Source organism: Puma concolor, chromosome B1 (assembly GCF_028749965.1).
Source record: "Puma concolor isolate L17-30 chromosome B1, mPumCon1.1.hap2, whole genome shotgun sequence".
In the NCBI taxonomy this organism is placed as follows: Eukaryota; Metazoa; Chordata; class Mammalia; order Carnivora; family Felidae; genus Puma; species Puma concolor.
This window is the reverse complement of record NC_141670.1, coordinates 161,840,502-161,860,571: the sequence shown is the minus strand read 5'-3', so window position 1 is coordinate 161,860,571 and position 20,070 is coordinate 161,840,502. Positions and strand designations below refer to the sequence as shown.

At 38.0% G+C, this 20,070-nt stretch overlaps 1 protein-coding gene across 4 annotated transcripts in view; it reads left to right on the top strand.

Annotated features, from left to right (window-relative positions):
- The window catches only part of SPMAP2L (sperm microtubule associated protein 2 like), a 56,303-nt gene extending 36,233 nt beyond the window's left edge, over positions 1-20,070 (top strand). For 3 of the 4 annotated variants that reach the window (XM_086704984.1, XM_086704983.1, XM_086704981.1), the window contains 4 exons: positions 8,904-9,018; positions 15,770-15,901; positions 18,307-18,482; positions 19,722-20,070. In XM_086704984.1, the coding sequence (XP_086561110.1) occupies positions 8,904-9,018; positions 15,770-15,901; positions 18,307-18,482; positions 19,722-19,836 (538 nt within the window). In that variant the 3' untranslated portion in view covers positions 19,837-20,070. Of the gene's footprint in view, positions 1-8,903; positions 9,019-15,769; positions 15,902-18,306; positions 18,483-19,695 lie in introns of all 4 variants that reach the window. The other variant, XM_086704982.1, reaches the window with a different exon arrangement.

Sequence of the window (20,070 nt, the reverse complement as noted above, 5' to 3'; positions counted from 1 at the left end):
AAATACATGGAAAGACATTTCCTGTTCATGAATTGGAAGTCTTAATTTTGTCATGATGGTACATTTTTCCAAATTGATCAACATAGTGTAATCCCTATTGAGATTCCAGCTGCCTTTTTTGATAGAAATTGACAATGCAATCTAAAATTCATAGAGAAAAGCAAAGGACCCAGAATAGCAAAACAAAACAAAACAACAACAACAAAAAAACCTTGAAAAATAACAGTTATTTGAAAACTTATTTAAAAGCTACAGTAATCAAGACAGTATGTTACTGGCATAACAATAGACATATAGATCTACAGAACAGAGTTGAAAGTCCAGAAATAAACCCTTATATTTATGGTCAATGGATTTTTTAAAGTTTATTTATTTATTTATTTTGTGTGTGAGAGAGAATGAATGGGAGAGGGGCAGAGAGAGGGGGAGGGGCAGAGAGAGAGGGAGGGACAGAGGATCTGAAGCAGACTCTGTGCTGACAGAAGAGAGCCCTATGCAGGGCTTGAACTCATGAACTGTGAGATCATGACCTGAGCTGAAGTTGGACACTATAAAACTCTTAGAAAAAATAGACATAAATCTCTGTGACCTAGGCAATTGTTTCTCAGTTATGACAACAAAAACGTGACAAAAAATAATAAATTGGATTTCATCAAAAGTGAAAGCTTTTGTATATCAAAGGATATCATCAAGAAAGTAAAAAGTAAACCCACCAATTGGGAGAAAATATTTGCAAGTCATATATCTGATAAAAGAGTAGTATTCAGAATATATATATAAAATATTTAGAACAGTGCAAAAAAGATAACACAATTTAGAAAATGAGCAAAGGATTTGAATAGACATTTCTCCAAAGAAGACATACAGGTGAACAGGAAACACACGAAAAGATACTAAATATCATTAATCATCTTGGAAATACACATTAAACCACAAAGACACCACTTCACACCTTCTAGAATGGCAATAATAATAACTAATAGGAAATAATATGTATTGGTGAGGATATGGAGAAATTGAAACCCTTATACATTGCTGGTGGTAATGTAAAATGGTGCAGTTTATGTGGAAAGCCACTTTATAGTTCCTCAAAAGTTAAAAAATAGAGTTATCAGGGGCATCTGGGTGGCTTAGTTGTTTAAGTGCCCAACTCTTGGTTTCAGCTCATGTCATGATCTCGGAGTTTGTGAGATTGAACCCCACACATTGAGCTCTGCATTCACGGCATGGAGCCTGCTTGGGATTCTCTCTCTCTTTCTCTGCCCCTCCCTTGCTCATGCATGCTCTCTCTCTCTCAGAATAAGTAAATAAACATTTAAAAAATCAGTAAAAAAAATAAAGTTATCATATGATCAGCATTCTACTCCTAGGCATGTCCCCAAGGGAATTGAAAGCAAATGTTCACACAGAAACTTGTACATGAATATGCATAGCAGCATTTCATAAAAGCAAAAAAAGTGGAAACAACTCAAATGTTCACTATGGATGAATGGATAAACAAACTGTGACAAATCCATACAACGGAATATTATTCAGCCATAAAAAGGAATGTTATACTGATACATGAATCTGTTATACTGATACATGAATCTTGAAAATAGGCCAAGTGAAGGAAGCCAGATACAAAAGGCTGCATATTTGTATGATTCCACTTATTTGAAATGTCCAGAATAGGCAAATCCATAGACAGAAAGTAGATTAGTGGTTGGGGGTGGGGGAGGGAAATGAAGTAATGGAGAGGAACTGTTAATCAGTATGGGGTTTCTCTTGGAGTGATGAAAACATTCTGAATTAAAAAAATTTTTTTAACGTTTATTTATTTTTGAGACAGAGAGAGACAGAGCTTGAATGGGGGGAGGGTCAGAGAGAGAGGGAGACACAGAATCAGAAGCAGGCTCCAGGTTCTGAGCTGTCAGCACAGAGCCCGACGCGGAGCTCGAACCCACAGACCACGAGATCATGACCTGAGCCGAAGTCAGACGCTTAACCGACTGAGCCACCTAGGCGCCCCAAGACATTCTGAATTTAGATAGTGACAGTAGTTACACAACTTTGTGAAAATGCTAGACACCACTGAATTGTACATTTTAAAAAGGTAAATTCTATGGTATGCTAATTTTATATCAATTTTGAAATCTAACAGACTACCTCTAGAGGGTAATCATATATTTATTTGTGGAAAACTGTTTTCATATTAGGTTTGTAGTTTTGTTGGTTGGTAAGTTTTTGTACTAGGAAAGGAATATTTGGGGAACAGCCTATGAAAATTGGTCAAGTTGCTGGGCATTATACCTAGCAGTTTCAAACTGCACTGCAGAAGAGACTGGCCATCACAGAGGGGCCCCTGATAGTGACTGGAATTTTTATCTCAGGGATTTAATATGAGGTTTTGGTAGGAAGTGAAGTGTTTTTTATTTTTTAAAATTAATTAATTAATTTATTGATTGATTTATCTTTATTATTTTTTTAAATGTTTTATTTATTTTTGAGGCAGAGAGAGACAGAGCATGAGCAGAGGAGGGGCAGAGAGAGAGGGAGACACAGAATCCAAAGCAGGCTCCAGGCTCTGAGCTGTCAGCACAGAGCCCGACACGGGGCTTGAACTCACAAACCGCGAGATCATGACCTGAGCTGAAGTTGGACGCTTAACTGACTGAGCCACCCAGGCACCCCTATTTTTTGTTTTAATATGATATTTATTGTCACATTGGTTTCTATACAACACCCAGTGCTCATCCCAAACAGGTGCCCTCCTCAATACCCATCACCCACCCCCCACCCCTTCCAACCCCCCATCAACCCTCAGTTTGTTCTGTTTGTTCTCATATGGTTTGGCTCCCTCCCTCTCTAACTTTTTTTTCCTACCCCTCCCCCATGGTCTTCTGTTAAGTTTCTCAGGATCCACATAGGAGTGAAAACATATGGCATCTGTCTTTCTCTGTATGACTTATTTCACTTAGCATCAACACTCTCCAGTTCCATCCACGCTGCTACAAAAGGCCATATTTCATTCTTTCTCATTGCCACATAGTATTCCATTGTGTATATAAACACAATGTCTTTATCCATTCATCAGTTGATGGACATTTAGGCTCTTTCCATAATTTGGCTATTGTTGCAAGTGCTGCTATAAACATTGGGGTACAAGTGCCCCTATGCATCAGCACTCCTGTATCCCTTGGGTAAATTCCTAGCAGTGCTATTTCTGGGTCATAGGGTAGATCTATTTTTTAATTTTTTGAGGAACTTCCACACTGTTTTCCAGAGCGGCTGCACCAGTTTGCATTCCCACCAACAGTGCAAGAGGGTTCCCGTTTCTCCACATCCTCGCCAGCATCTATAGTCTCCTGATTTGTTCATTTTGGCCACTCTGACTGGCGTGAGGTGATATCTGAGTGTGGTTTTGATTTGTATTTCCCTGATGAGGAGCGACGTTGAGCATCTTTTCATGTGCCTGTTGACCATCTGGATGTCTTCTCTAGAGAAGTGTCTATTCATGTTTTCTGCCCATTTCTTCACTGGATTATTTGTTTTTCGGATGTGGAGTTTGGTGAGTTCTTTATAGATTTTGGATACTAGCCCTTTGTCCGATATGTCATTTGCAACTATCTTTTCCCATTCCATTGGTTGCCTTTTAGTTTTGTTGATTGTTTCCTTTGCAGTACAGAAGCTTTTTATCTTCATGAGGTCCCAATAGTTCATTTTTGCTTTTAATTCCCTTGCCTCTGGGGATGTCAAGTTTAAGAAATTGCTGCGGCTGAGGTCAGGTCTTTTCCTGCTTTCTCCTCTAGTGTTTTGATGGTTTCCTGTCTCACATTCAGGTCTTTTATCCATTTTGAGTTTATTTTTGTGAATGGTGTATGAAAGTGGTCTAGTTTCATTCTTCTGCATGTTGCTGTCCAGTTCTCCCAGCACCATTTGTTAAAGAGACTGTCTTTTTTCCATTGGATGTTCTTTCCTGCTTTGTCAAAGATTAGTTGGCCATACTTTTTGGGTCTAATTCTGGGGTTTCTATTCTATTCCATTGGTCTATGTGTCTGTTTTTGTGCCAATACTATGCTGTCTTGATGATGACAGCGTTGTAGTAGAGGCCAAAGTCTGGGATTGTGATGCCTCCTGCTTTGGTCTTCTTCAAAATTACTTTGGCTATTCAGGGTCTTTTGTGGTTCCATACAAATTTTAGGATTGCTTGTTCTAGCTTAGAGAAGAATGCTGGTGCAATTTTGATTGGGATTGCATTGAATGTGTAGATAGCTTTGGGTAGTATTGACATTTTAACAATATTTATTCTTCCAACCCATGACAACGGAATGTTTTTCCATTTCTTTATATCTTCTTCAATTTCCTTCATAAGCTTTCTGTAGTTTCAGCATACAGATCTTTTACATCTTTGGTTAGATTTATTCCTAGGTATTTTATGCTTCTTGGTGCAATTGTGAATGGGATCAGTTTCTTTATTTGTCTTTCTGTTGCTTCATTATTAGTGTATAAGAATGCAACTGATTTCTGTTCGTTGATTTTGTATCCTGCAACTTTGCTAAATTCATGTATCAGTTCTAGCAGACTTTTGGTGGAGTCTGTCGGGTTTTCCATGTATAATATCACGTCATCTGCAAAAAGTGAAAGCTTGACTTCATCTTTGCCAATTTTGATGCCTTTGATTTCCTTTTGTTGTCTGATTGCTGATGCTAGAACTTCCAACACTATGTTAAACAACAGCAGTGAGAGTGGACATCCCTGTCATGTCCCTAATCTCAGGGGGAAAGCTCTCAGTTTTTCTCCATTGAGGATGATATTAGCTGTGGGCTCTTCATAAATGACTTTTATGATGTTTAAGTATGTTCCTTCTATCCTGACTTTCTCGAGGGTTTTTATTAAGAAAGGATGCTGTATTTTGCCAAATGCTTTTTCTGTGTCGATTGACAGGATCATATGGTTCTTTTCTGTTATTAATGTGATATATCATATTGATTGATTTGTGAATGTTGAACCAGCCCTGCAGCCCACGAATGAATCCCACTTGATCGTGGTGAATAATTCTTTTTATATGCTGTTGAATTCGATTTGCTAGTATCTTATTGAGAATTTTTGCATCCATATTCATCAGGGATATTGGCCTGTAGTTCTGTTTTTTTGCAGGGTCTCTGTCTGGTTTAGGAATCAAAGTATGCTGGCTTCATAGAATGAGTCTGGAAGTTTTCCTTCCCTTTCTATTTTTTAAAACAGCTTGAGAAGAATAGGTATTATCTCTGCTTTACATGTCTGGTAGAATTCCCCAGGGAAGCCATCTGGTCCAGGACTCTTATTCGCTGGGAGATTTTTGATAACTGATTCAATTTCTTTGCTGGTTATGGGTCTGTTCAAGGTTTCTATTTCTTCCTGTTTGAGTTTTGGAAGTGTGCGGTTGCTTAGGAATTTGTCCATTTCTTCCAGGTTGTCCAGTTTGTTGGCATATAATCTTTCATAGTATTCCCTGATAATTGCTTGTATTTTTGAGGGAATGGTTGTAATAAATCCAATTTCATTCATGATTTTATCTATTTGGGTCATCTCCCTTTTCTTTTTGAGAAGCCTGGCTAGAGGCTTATCAATTTTGTTTATTTCTTCAAAAAACAACTCTTGGTTTCATTGATCTGCTCTACAGTTTTTTTAAGATTCTATATTATTTATTTCTGCTCTGATCTTTATTATTTCTCTTCTTCTGCTGGGTTTGGGGTGTCTTTGCTGTTCTGATTCTATTTCCTTTAGGTGTGCTGTTAGATTTTGTATTTGGGATTTTTCTTGTTTCTTGAGATAGACCTGGATTGCAATTTATTTTCCTCTCAGGGCTGCATTCGCTGCATCCCAAAGCATTTGGATTGTTGTATTTTCATCTTCACTTGTTTCCATATATTTTTAAATTCTTCTCTAATTGCCTGGTTGACCCATTCTTTCTTTAGTAGGATGCTCTTTAACCTCCATGCTTTTGGAGGTTTTCCAGACTTTTTCCTGTGGTTGATTTCAAGTTTCATAGCATTGTGATCTGAAAGTGTTCATGGTATGATCTCAATTCTTTTATACTTATGAAGGGTTGTTTTGTGATCCAGTATGTGATCTATTTTGGAGAATGTTCCATGTGCATTCAAGAAGAAAGTATATTCTGTTGCTTTGGGATACAGAGTTCTAAATATATCTGTCAAGTCCATCTGATCCAATGTATCATTCAGGGCCCTTGTTTCTTTATTGATTTTGTGTTTAGATGAGCTATCCGTTGCTCATAGGGTATTTATTGCTTTAATCCTTGGTATTAAAGTCTCCTGCAATTACCACATTCTTATCAATAAGGTGCTTATGTTTGTGATTAATTGTTTTATATATTTCGGTGCATAGACATTTATAATTGTTAGCTCTTCCTGATGGATAGACCCTGTAATTATTATATAATGCCCTTCTTCATCTCTTGTTACAGCCTTTAATTTAAAGTCTAGTTTGTCTGATACAAGTATGGCTACTCCAGCTTTCTTTTGACTTCCAGTAGCATGATTAATAGTTCTCCATCCCCTCACTTTCAATCTGAAGGTGTCCTCAGGTCTAAAATGAATCTCTTGTAGACAGCAAATAGATGGGTCTTGTGTTTTTATTCATTCTGATACCCTGCGTCTTTTGTTTGGAGCATTTAGTCCATTTACATTCAGTGTTATTATAGACAGATATGGGTTTAGAGTCATTGTGATGTCTGTAGGTTTCATGCTTGTAATGATGTCTCTGGTACTTTGTGGTCCTTGCAACATTTCACTCACAGAATCCCCCTTAGGATCTCTTATAGGGCTGGTTTAGTGGTAATGAATTCCTTCAGTTTTTGTTTGTTTGGGAAGACCTTTATCTCTCCTTCTATTCTGAATGACAGACTTGCTGGATAAAGAATTCTCAGCTGCATATTTTTCTGTTCATCACATTGAAGATATCCTGCCATTCCTTTCTGGCCTGCCAAGTTTCAGTAGATAGATCTGCCACTAGTCTTATGGGTCTCCCTTTATAAGTTAGAGTGTGTTTATCCCTAGCTGCTTTCAGGATTTTCCCTTTATCCTTGTATTTTGCCAGTTTCACTATGATGTGTCATACAGAAGATAAATTCAAGCTATGCCTGAAGGGAGTTCTCTGTGCCTCTTGGATTTCAATGCCTTTTTCCTTCCCCATATCAGGGAAGTTCTCAACTATGATTTGTTCAAGTACACCTTCAGCCCCTTTCTCTCTCTCTTCCTCTTCTGGAATTCCTATTATATAGATATTGTTCCGTTTGATTGCATCACTTAGTTCTCTAATTCTCCCCTCATACTCCTGGATTTTTTTATCTCTCTTTTTCTCAGCTTCCTCTTTTTCCATAATTTTATCTTCTAATTCACTTATTCTCTCCTCTGCCTCTTTAATCCGAGCTGTGGTCGCCTCCATTTTATTTTGCACCTCATTTATAGCATTTTTTAGTTCCTCATGACTGTTTCTTAGTCCCTTGATCTCTGTAGCAATAGATTCTCTGCTGTCCTCTATACTTTTTTCAAGTCCAGCAATTAATTTTATGACTATTATTCTAAATTCTTGTTCTGTTATATGGCTTAAATCGTTTTTGACCAATTCATTAGCTGTCACTACTTCCTGGAGTTTCTTTTGAGGATAGTTCTTCCATTTCATCATTTTGGGCAGTCCCTGGAGTGGCGTGGAACTGCAGGGCACTTCCCCTGTGCTGTCTGGAGTAACTTGTGTTGGTGGGCAGGGCTGCAGTCAGACCTGATGTTTGTCCCCAGCCCACTGCTGGGGCCACAGTCAGACTGGTGTGTACCTTATCTCACCCTCTCCCAGGGGCAGGACTCACTGTGGAGTGGTGTGGCCCCTGTCTGGGCTACTTGCACACTACCAGGCTTGTGGTGCTGCTTTGATGGGATCTGGCATATTAGCTGAGGTGGATTCACAGGGTGCACAGGGTGGGAGGGGCAGGCTTAGCTTGCTTTGCTGTAGGTGGTCCCCTGTGGGAGGGGCCCTGCAGCACCAGGAGGGAGGCAGACCCGTCAGAGGGTTGGATCCACAGAAGCACATCGTTGTGTGTTTGTGCAGTGCAAGCAAGTTTGGTGACAGAAACTGGTTCCCTTTGGGATTTCTGCTGGGGGATGGGAGAGGGAGATGACTCTGGCCGAGCTGAGCTCTGTCTTCCAGGGCTCAACAATTGTCCCTCCCAGTGTCCTCTCACCCTCCCACTCTCCGAGCAGAGCTGTTGACTTTTAACATTCCAGATGTTAAGTCCTGCTGGCTGTCAGAACTCATGGAGTCTGGCCCCTCCGCTTTTGCAAGCCAGACTCAGGGGCTCTGCTTTGCTGGTGGGCTGTCCCTCTGCCCCGGCTCCCTCCTGCCAGTCCATGTAGCGCGCACCGCCTCTCCGCCCTTCCTACCCTCTTCCATGGGCCTCTTGTCTACGCTTGGCTCTGGAGAGTCCGTTCTCCTCAAGTGAAGTGTTTTTTAAACTGCAAGTCTCAACCCATCAGTGGATCATAAAATGGATTCCAGTTTTTTTTTAATGAAATCAAATGGAATTTAAAAAATCAGAATACCTTACTCAGGTAAAGCATTGTTTCATGATAATTTTGTTTTGGATATACAGCACACACACACACACACACACACACACACACACACACACACAGATTTACATATACTGTATCAGTATAAAATGCACTTCTTACTGTGGCTCATAGTACAAATATTTTTAGAAAACACCGATCTGATATTAAAAAAAAAACCCAACTATGATTATGGGAAAAGAAGTTTTTAAGATAGAAACAATATATATAATTGATCAGAGGTTGATTATAGCAATGAAAAAATGCAGTTATTTTTCCTCCAATGATTATAATATTTCATGTTCCATTTGTATATAGGCCCTACAGTGATTACTTAACAAGAAGTTCTCATCAAATCTCTGATCCTTCACCCCGTTTATTACAACTGTCAATAGCCAAAGCCATAAATCCAAACTATGTTCCTCCAAAAAAGGTAAGTGGGTCCATGTGAAAGAAACAGTTCCTGATTGATTTTGCAACATGTAACATGTTTATAACTGTAGCATGCTGTCCTCTTATTTCTGGGTGTATCTTCCTTTTTCCCCTGTTTATGTTTCCCTCTCATCAAATGAACTTTTCTTACTATCTCCTCTATGCCTAATTTATCAGCCAAGATTTAATCAGAGAAGCAGAACAGCTATGCAGAATTTAAGCAATTGTGGAAGCTGATAGAGAAGTCTATGGAAGGCTGTTTAGGCAGTTGGAACTTGGGTCTTGTTATACACCCAGAAGCAATGAGAGATAGTAAGGGTAGGCCAGCACTTACTTGGAAAGTATCTACTTCAGGGCAACCCAATACAAGTTCTTCAGGCAGGGGGAATCTGACCTCCTCAGGCAGGAGAGAAAGGGCTGATTGTATTCATAAGAAAGGCTCAGCCGTATTTAGGGGTCCCCATCTTCACTGGAATCTGCTCATATATTCCCATTCCAATTTTCAAGGTCCTGTTCCTTCTCAATCATTGCTTTAACTTTAACGTAGGAGACCAGACAAATTTGGTAATTCAATTTGCACTATAATTCACTCACTCAAAGAATTAGATTTCGAGTTTGGTTTTCAGAATTTTCAGCCGTGTGATCATAGACTATAAGGATTTCTTTTATGGAAGTCACAGAAACTTTCTGGTCCTTTACCCAGACCTTAAGGTGGGAGCTTAAATGCCTGAGCCAGTCATTTCTTAACTCACTTTCTCCAGTGTACTTAGAAACAACCAAATAATCCCACTATACTTCTTTATTTCACTAAAATATTTTCTGGTAGCAGCTGCTTGGTCACCCGAAGTCTTGCTTTCTGTTTTGCCACTGCATGCTATGGACTACCAGGATTTTTTTTTTAACTTCTGGCAACAGAATCATGAATAACTTTAAATCCAAATACTCAAAAAACAAATTCCAGATAATCTAGAACCAATACAGAGAACCAATTCTTAAAGTTGGGATTTGGTTATTTGTTGCTTCATACCAAAGCACCCCCAAACTTAGTAGTGTAAAACAATAAGCATTTTATTACACTCAAGCATTTTATGAATTAGAAATCCCTCAGCTAGTATATCTCTAGTGGCTTGGGTGTCTGAAATGGTAGGGGGCTGAAAGTTCCTTTATACTTGTCTTAATCAGCTTGGGCTGCTATAACAAAATACCATAGACTGAATGCCTTAAAAGACATTTATTTCTCACAGTTCTGGAGACAGAGAAGTCCACGATCAAGGTGTAGCAGATTCTCTTCTTGATGAAGGTCCTCTTCTTGGTTTGTAGACAGCCACCATCTTGCTGTGTACTCACATGACTTCTTTTTGTGTGCAAAGAGGAGTTCTTATCTCTCTTCTTATAAGGACACCAATCCCATTATGAGGGTTCTAACCTCATGACTTCATCTAAACGTAATTACCTCCCAAAGGCCCCACCTCCCAATATTAACCCACTGGGGACTAGGACTTCAACATATGAATTTAAGAGGGACATTAACAGTCAGTCCATAACAACATCTGTGTGTGGTACCTTGGCTGATATGACTTAAATGCTAGACTCAGTTGGGAATATCCACAGGAGCACCTTCTTGTGGCCTCTCCATATAGCTTAGACTTCTCTCAGCATAGCAGCTGTATTCTGATAAGGAATATTCTAAAATGGAATGTTTCAAGGGTGAGCATACCAAAAGAACCAGGTAGAACTGCATAATTTTTTTTGAGTTGGCCTTGGTAGTCACATAATGTCACTACAGTCATATTCTGTTGATTTATGGAGTTACAAGTCTGGCCAGATTCAAGGGGGCAGGGATACAAACCCCAGCTCTCACTGAGAGAAGAATAATTTCAAAGAATTTATAGCCACTTAAGAAAAGAACCTGCAAATCCAGTGATGTGAGTCTTTTGGTATCCTTGAGCATGGTTTTTGTATATAGAAAAGACTGTTCAGAGGTATGTTCTTGATTTAAATAATTAGTAGTCAATTTTTAAAACTTGAAGTTAAAAATCTATTTCTTTCGGGATGACCGAGTGGCTCAGTAGGTTGAGCATCTGACTCTAGCTCAGGTCATAATCTCATGGTTCCTGAGTTCAAGCCCTGCGTCAGGGTCTGTGCTGACAGCTTAGAGGCAGGAGCCTGCTTTGGATTCTGTGTCTCCCTCTCCCTCTGCCCCTTCCCCACTCACACTCTGTCTCTCTCTCTCTGTCTCTCGCTCTCTCAAAAATAAATAAACAGTAAAAATATCTTTTTCTTTCTCAGGCTTTTAAATATTTAAAAAAAAAAATTTTTTTTTCAACATTTATTTATTTTTTGGACAGAGAGAGACAGAGCATGAATGGGGGAGGGGCAGAGAGAGAGGGAGACACAGAATCAGAAACAGGCTCCAGGCTCTGAGCCATCAGCCCAGAGCCTGACGCGGGGCTCGAACTCACGGACCGCGAGATCGTGACCTGGCTGAAGTCGGACGCTCAACCGACTGCGCCACCCAGGCGCCCCTCAGGCTTTTAAATTTAATGCATAAGTTTTATTACTCTGTTTATAATTCCAGAAGTTTAACAATAACTTTTAAGAGTCCTGAATAATGTTTGATTTGGTTTCTAAACTTAATCAAATGCCTCCAAATAACTTAAATCATATTTACTAATATATTAAATTTGATTTATTTTGTAAGCCTTTTACTTCAGCCATCTACATTAATGAACAAAATCTCAAATATTAAATAACTATTTAAAAATCTGCATTAAACTTATAAATATGGTGAACTTAAAGTTTTCAATGTTGTAAGAATGACATAAACTTAAGATTTCAATCTAATGTTATAACTCACATATATGCTTCAAGTTGCAGTTGTAAGGTGATCACTCTAAAAGGCCAAATTCTCTTAAACATGCACATGGTTTTGTTTTTTTTGTTTTTGTTTTTTTTGTTTGTTTTTGGTTTTTTGTTTTGTAAGCTCTATGCCCAGTGTGAGACTTGAACTCATGACCCAAGATCAAGACTCACATGCTCTACCAACTGAACTAGCCAGGAACCCCCATGTACGTGCTTTTTAATTTTAATAATATACATAGTTTTTGTTTCTATAATAATTTTTAATTTACTGAAAAGTTGCAAGAATTAACATTTTATTCCATTTGCTTAATCATTCTGTCTCCTCCATGTGGGGTGTGTGTGTGTGTGTGTGTGTGTGTGTGTGTGTGTGTATTTAGTTATTTCCCTGAATCATTTTTGAGAGTTACAGATATCATATAGTCATTTTCCTAAATACTTCAGTGTGTATTTCCCAAGAACAAGGACATCATCTTATGTAACCACTGGATTGTTATCAAAATGAGGAAGTTTTATTGATAGATACTGTATCCACTCCATAGTCCATGTCCAAATGTCATCAATTCTAGCGCATACTTATTCTTAGTACCAGGTATTATTTATTAATTCTATGATTTTGTTTCTCTTAGCTTTTTTGCAGTTAATGATGAACCTTCCGAGAGTTTAAAAATATACATGCCCAATAGGGCACCTGGGTGGCTCAGTTGGTTAAGCATTAGACTGCGGCTCAGCTCATGATCTCATGGTTCCTGAGTTGGAGCCCCATATCAGGCTTCATGCCAACAGTGTGGGCTCTGCTTGGGATTCTCTCCCTCTCTCTCCCTCCCTACCCCTCCCCTGCTCACATGTGTGTTCTCATACACACACACACTCTCTCAAGATAAATAAATAAACTTAAAAAAAAAATACACATGCCCACAAAGGAAGCCAAGTTACTTTCACAGGTACCTGAGATTACTTGCCACCAGAGACTTTGGATGGATGAACTGTAAAAAATCTTTTTTCCCTTCTATGAATGTGTTACTGAGTCTCTTTTTTATGGTAACTTTGTCACTACAAACTTAAAAAGAGTTGGTTTCATAGCTCACTTAGTGCATATCCATCATTCTCTCTCTACTTGCAGATGTCTGCAGCTCCTACTTAAGACTAATCAAACTGTTTAGATTTTTAAAATCTTTGACTCTTGAGAGATTTTGGCTTTGAAGACTCCTATTTTATATTTAGCAGATATCTTTGAGTATTAAACACATGTACTCTGGATACCTCACATGACTTTGTCTGACTTGTTGTCCTAATTTATGAAGTCATTCTATCAACATGTCTCCCCACCATTATTCTCAATCTGATTATTTTCTGAGAACAAAAATTTGAGAAGTAAAGTTACCAGATCAAGGGTATGAACATTTTTGAGGTGATTTATATATTATCCCAAAATGTGTTCCAACAAAAGTGATTTTGATTTACATAGCCAGTTGCATTATTTGGGCTGACTTTTGCAGTGCATTCTTGCCAACATTAGATATTATTTTACAAAATATTAATTTTATAATAAAAATACTATCTCATTAATAAACACTTTCATTTCTTTGATTATTAACAAATTCAGTAATTCTCAACATTTTATTTAACTATGTATTTTTCTTTTATAAATTTGTCTATTCATGGCTTTTTATTTTTCTAATGGTCTGCACATTTTATATTGATTCATAACAGTTCTTTACATATTATAGATATTCTTCATTATATATATGTATATATAATATAATATAATATTGCTATATATATATACACACACATATATATATACACACACACATATATATATGTGTGTATATATATATATATATATATATATACACACATATATATATACACACACACATATATATATGTGTGTATATATATATATATATATATATATGTATATATATATATATACATATATATATAAATTATTTTTTCCAGCATATATTTTGCAATTTTGGAGTTATAATTTACATAAAATGCATAGATCTTAAGTGTATAGTTTAATAAGATTTTAACAAATGTATATATCCATTCAATAATCACCTCAATCAAGATATAAAACATTATCCCAAAAAGTTTCCTCCTGACTATTTCTAGTCAATTCCACTCTACCCCCTGCCCTAGAGTCAACCACTTCCAAATTTCTATCACCATAGGTTAGTAGTATTTCTTATTCTTTGTAGGTTTATATAAGATTTATATTATTTCTTCTTAAATATTTGAAAGAAATTTACCGTCTAAGCAATCTGGGCTTAGCATCTATATTCTCTGTAGGTTTGTACATCACTTACATTATTTTTTTTGTCTTAAGCATTTGATAGAATTTACCATTGAAGCAATCCAGGCTCAGTGTCTGTACAATTCCATGAAGGGCTAATTAATCATTTACAATGAATAAAACTTTGCCTACTATCAGGTTCTGGGAAAATCAGAGAAATATATGACAACCACTGCTTTCAGTTAAGGCTTACAATTAAAAAGGAAATAAAATGATCACTTGTTAATCCAATTCATTAAACAAATATTTCTTAATTATATTATGTAAGACACAATAAGAATAATAAAACAGTTCCTTTCCTTAAAGTAAATTTCAATTTAGAAGAAACCATAGACCTATAGGTAAATAATTAAGATTATTTGATACTCATAAAAGAGAATAAATAAGGTACTGAGAGATACCAGAAGAAGAGTGGGAAAACCCAAGAAAAATACTCTTATCATGGAATTGTACAGACAGATAGGACCTTAGGTTTCACTCCCAACTTTGCAACTTATTCACTATATAAGCTCAAATAAATTGCTGAACTTCATATAGAACCTTAGTTTCCCCATAAGTGAAATACAAATAAAAATTATATACCAGGTGAGATAAAAAATGAGTGAGTACATGTAAAACACTGTCAGCGTTAGTATCATCAACGTCTTAACACAAAAAGGGATTTGGAACATATCTTGTTTATTATTTTTCTGCTCACAGTTAAAACCCTATTTTTATTGACTATATTCCTCTTAAAGTCTTGTGGTAAGTTTTGAGTTTGAATACTAGTAATTAAAATAGAAGACCATATAATTTGAACACATTTCCATAATTAAGATAGTGAGGAATGACTTGGGGGACTAGCTCAGCATTGTGTATGGAGAATGTGGTTCTGCCTTTCTTCTTCTTGGCTTTGGTTTCTTTTTCTTATCTGTTCCAATTAGAAGAGAGCCCCTTGAATTCACTTTAAGTATGGGAATTTGTGATAATGTGAGTCCCAATTTCCAAAGGCCAAAAATAGTTAAGAACAGGGGCTCCTGGGTGGCTTAGTCGGTTGAGCGTCCAACTCTTGGTTTCGGCTCAGGTCATGATCTCATGGTTTGTGAGTTTGAGCCCTGCCTTGGGCTCCATGCTGACAGTGCAAAGCCTGCTTGGGATTCTCTCTCTCCCTCTTTCTCTCTGCCCCTCCCCTGCTCACTCTCTCTGTCTCTCTCAAAAAATAAATAAATAAGCTTAAGAAAATAGTTAAGAACAAAGCACAGCTCTCCCTCTTACAGTATTGTTACATGGTAGGCCTGAGCCTTCCCTCTTGGCTGAGTTTATCATTCCACAAATCAGTGTTACCATTTATCTCTTAGTTACTATGTAAGGTTGCCATTCCCTCCCCATCTTTAGTTTAACAGCAAGTTCCTGAAAATCTGGGTTGGAATTCATACAACCTACTTTGAAAAAAATGGAAATTGATAATTTCATCTATGATCATGGGTTACTACAAGACTCTTATCCTTTCTGCTGGATTTGCTGAGAAGTCTGGTTCAGAGGCCAGATGTACTTTGTACCATGTTTATTATTTGATACTTACAGACACTATTTTATTTTTTTCCCCTAGATTGAAACCAAGATTGCAGCTTCTGCCCTGAGTGCTGTTGCAACTCCAAGAATTATAGACCTTGCCCATCCAAGGATCAAGATAGAGGGTCTGTGCTTTGAAAGAGAAAGATGTGAAATGCCCATCCGTCCTGTAAGCCACCACTTCCTTGGCATCCTTCACCTCACTTTTTGGTTGTTCCTAGGGTACTACTTTGCCACTACAGAGCATAGGCCAAAGTCATTGGGAAAGAGAATCTTTCAAGATTCTGGCATGAAGGAACACCTAGCTGCAAGATATGTGGAGAGGCTGGGGAAAGAGGACAAAGAGCATGGGCTTTGGAATCAGTAAGAACTGGGTTCAAATTCTAGCCTCAACACTACTACTAGCTCTTTGATATTGTGGCAGTGTTCCTGAGCCTTATTTATTCATTCAAGTATTTGAATGCCTACTGTGTGCCAGCCATCATTCCCAGTGAACAAGATGGAGGGAGACAAAAAATAAACAGATAAGATAATGTCAGGTAGTGATAAGTGCTATGAAGACAATAAAATAGGAAATGATTGACTTTGGGTGAGAGTGGAGAATACTCTACTTTGCATATGGTAGTCAGGGAAAGCCCCTCTAAGGAAGGGATATTTGATCTGAAACTTGAATGAGTCAGCTAAGTGAAGGTCTGAGAGGAGAATATTCTAGTAAAGGGAAGAGCACATACCAAAGTCTTAAATTTGAGATGACCTTGAAGTTGGGTGGAACCAGGTGGGCAAGGAGATTATAAAGTTAACAGTTCTGGGCCGCCTGGGTGGCTCAGTCGGTTAAGCCTGCAACTTCGGCTCAGGTTATGATCTCGCAGTTCGTGGGTTCGAGCCCCACATGGGGGCTCTGTGCCGACAGCTCAAAGTCTGGAGCCTGCTTTGGATTCTGTGTCTCCCTCTCTCTCTGTACCTCCCCTGTTTGCTCACTCTTGCTCTCTCAAAAAATGAATAAACATTTAGAAAAAAATTTAGTAAAAAAAATTTTTTAAATAAAGTTAACAGTTCCTACTTGGAGGGTGATGTGACTTGAAATAATAGATAAGGCATGGTGCTCGGAACAGAGGCTGGCACATTCAGTGGCTTCCCTCCCTCCTCTTTGACACTCCCCTCCATTCATTGTAGTGGCAACTTGGTGTCCAATTTCAGTTGAGTTTTCAATAAATATGTAAATCATGTTGCCAAGGAGGTTGGATACATTTTATTCTCTAAGAACCTGAGGATTTGATATGGAATTCTATTAGGAAAGAAATCTAGTCTAGAAATCAAAACCCCTCAGACAAGCATCTTGAGTTTGCTGACATGACTTCCTTGTGACCCTTGGGCAAATCACTTTACTTTCAGTTCTTTTGGTATATAAAATGGGAGTTACAGGTATCTTTCTTCAGTTGCTAGGATTGTTTGGGAGTTTATAAAAAATATTTTTAAAAAGTGATGCCCCTACAGATATCATACTTTTAGAACCCAAAATAAGTCTATACCAGTGCAGCACAGTCCTTTCAGGGCAATTGAGTGGTGTTTGTTGTCCATCCTAATTCTTTTTAATGAGCACATAAGAGAGAGAATAGGAGCTATATGTCATCCTCCCAGTTTTACCAATTAAGCAACATAACAGAAAGGCAACCTGGCAGATGCAGTTTCAAAGTAAGACCAGAAGGAGTAGATCCATCTGTCAATCAACACATATTCAGCACTAGTTATGTACTTATTCTAGCTTTTGGCAAACATTCAAGAAGCTTATATTCTAATGGGGAGACACAGACAATGAATATACCAACAAAGAGATAAGAGAGCTAAGTCAGGTGTTAGTAAGTGCTATAAAGAAGATTAAATAACTGTACTGTAGAGGAGAGTTATTAGAAAGGTTCATGTATCTTGGATGGTGAGGGAAGATGTCCTTGAGAACATGATGTTTGAATCTAGAAACTTGAATGATGAAGAAGCAGCCATGACAAGATGGAGGAAGGAGGATTTCAAGTAGAAGAACTGGCAGGTGCAAAAATCCCAACGTGGAAAGAGCTGGGCCAGACGGGCCTCATGTAACAAAGGTCACTGTGATCAAGGTGGGGAGAGGAAGGATGAGGTCAGAGGAATAGGGATAGCAGCCAGATCACATAGGGCCTTCGAGGTCACAGTAAGGAGTCTAAATGTTATTCATAGCAAAATGGGAAACCACTGGAAGGTTTTAAACCCTCAGAGTGACATAATCTGAGCTGGGCTTTAGAAAGTATGTATCTCATGGGGTTGTTATGATGATTGAGTGGGAATAATATAGGTGCCCTACTTAGAACACTGTGTGGCCCTTGAAATGCACTCATTAAAATGCTCATTCTCTCCCTCAGTAATTGGTAGAAAAGGCTAGATCATACAGAACAAGAATGGAAGCAGGGAGACCAGGGAGGAGTCTGCTGCTATAATCCAGGAGAGAACCTGTATCTGATGGTGACTCAGTTCGGGGCATAGCTGTAAAGAGAGGGAGATGTGAAAATTGAAATCTATTTTTGCATCTTTTTGCTTCTACTACAGATATCCCGTGCTGCCTTGCTAACCAAACCTAGCCCTCGAATAATAGCTCTAGCTGAGGCCAAGCCTCTTCATCAAGATTATCTACCTGTCCGTGATGCCCATTGGCCAGTATCTTATGCTGCTATCCATTACAAAATATCTCCCAGAATTCAGGAACTAGCTAATCCAAATACAAGGTATGTCATGTTAAAACTAATATGGGGCAGGAAGGCTGGGGGTGCTAGGGAGAGGGAAAAATTGACCTAATAAGACCAATAAAAAGAATTGTAAGAATATAGGAAATTTTCAAAAACATCTCACTTGTTACATTAGTTGTGACAAATCTGTGGTTTTACCGCAAATCTAAGGCAACAGTTAAAGGGTTAGTGGACTAGTATTGAAATTTAGATCTAGGAAACAACTCTGTAAGTATGGATGTGGGATTATTTATCTAACATATTGTTAAGTGAAGCAAGTTACAGAACAGAGCACGAAATATGTTACAGTTTGTGTAAGAAAATACACATATGCCATGTATTGGCTTGCAGGTGCCTATGACATCTCAGAAAAGTATGCAAGAAGCTAGTAACAATGGTTACTTGTGGGGGCCCAAGGTAAATGGGATAGGACAAAGATTTACTTTTTACTAAATAGGCTTTTATATTTTTCCATGTTTTGCATCATGCGACCTATTTGAAATAGATAAGAAAATACATTTAATAAAGAAGAAATTGTGTCTAATTCTTACTTACTTCCTAGAAGATTTCTTAATTTGCCTGAACCTCAGTTCATTTTGTTTCCTTCATGAGATAATACCTGACACCCCTTTTTAAGCATCATCAGGAAAACCTAGGAGAAACTGAAAAAGTCATAGAAGTCTTCAGCTTAGGGAACAGGAAATATGTTAATTCTTACATAATAAAATATTTATCAAGTGTTTTGCCTTAAAAGAAATAAATTCCAACAACAATGAAATGAAGCTCATTTTCTGTTCATTGACAAAGGAAAGGGAAGAGTAAGATCAATTCCTCAGGATTTACCCAAGTGGCAAAGTTATTATTTGGTGGTAAGGTGCTGAGGGTGGAAATTTCAAAAGTTTGATTTCTTCAAGTTCACCAGAAAACTGTTGGGCTGGTTTTAACATTGGCAAGTTACTGAAAAATTTCCAGAATTAACTTTCTGTGGAAAGAGCAAAGGCTTTGGAATCTGATAGATAACATGAATCTGGATTTGACCACAGGTCATTTTTATAAGTTCCTTGAGCCTTCTTGTCCTTACCTGTACAGTGAGGGTTATGACACCTGTTTCGTGGGGTGCTTATGAAAATCAAAAATGCATAATATCATAGAGCCTAACATGTAGTGGATGGTTGAGGAATGTGAGTTCCATTTTCTGTTCATCTTTTTTCAGGTTGCATTCTTTTTCCCCCATTTCAGGTCTCCTGTGCATATTATATATTACGATCCAAATGTCTTTAAAGTCAAGCCAGCTGCTCTGAAAACACAGTGTTCTCCGAGGATCCACGAGTTGGCAGAACCTCTTATGCGTTAAGCACAGAAAGCCACATCAGTCGCACTGTAGTTATGTATCTAGAAAACATATTAGGTGACTTAGTTCCCATTTCTGATCCTGTCAGTTTGTATTCCCCATCCCCTCAAAAACCATGTGAGACCTCCAGAGAACACCACTGTTAGTAACACCATCGATAGTAATTCCTGCTGTTACCTGTAATCATGTCTTTAGCCGGTTTGGGGACTTGAGCATGCAATAAAAGAGAAAATGAGA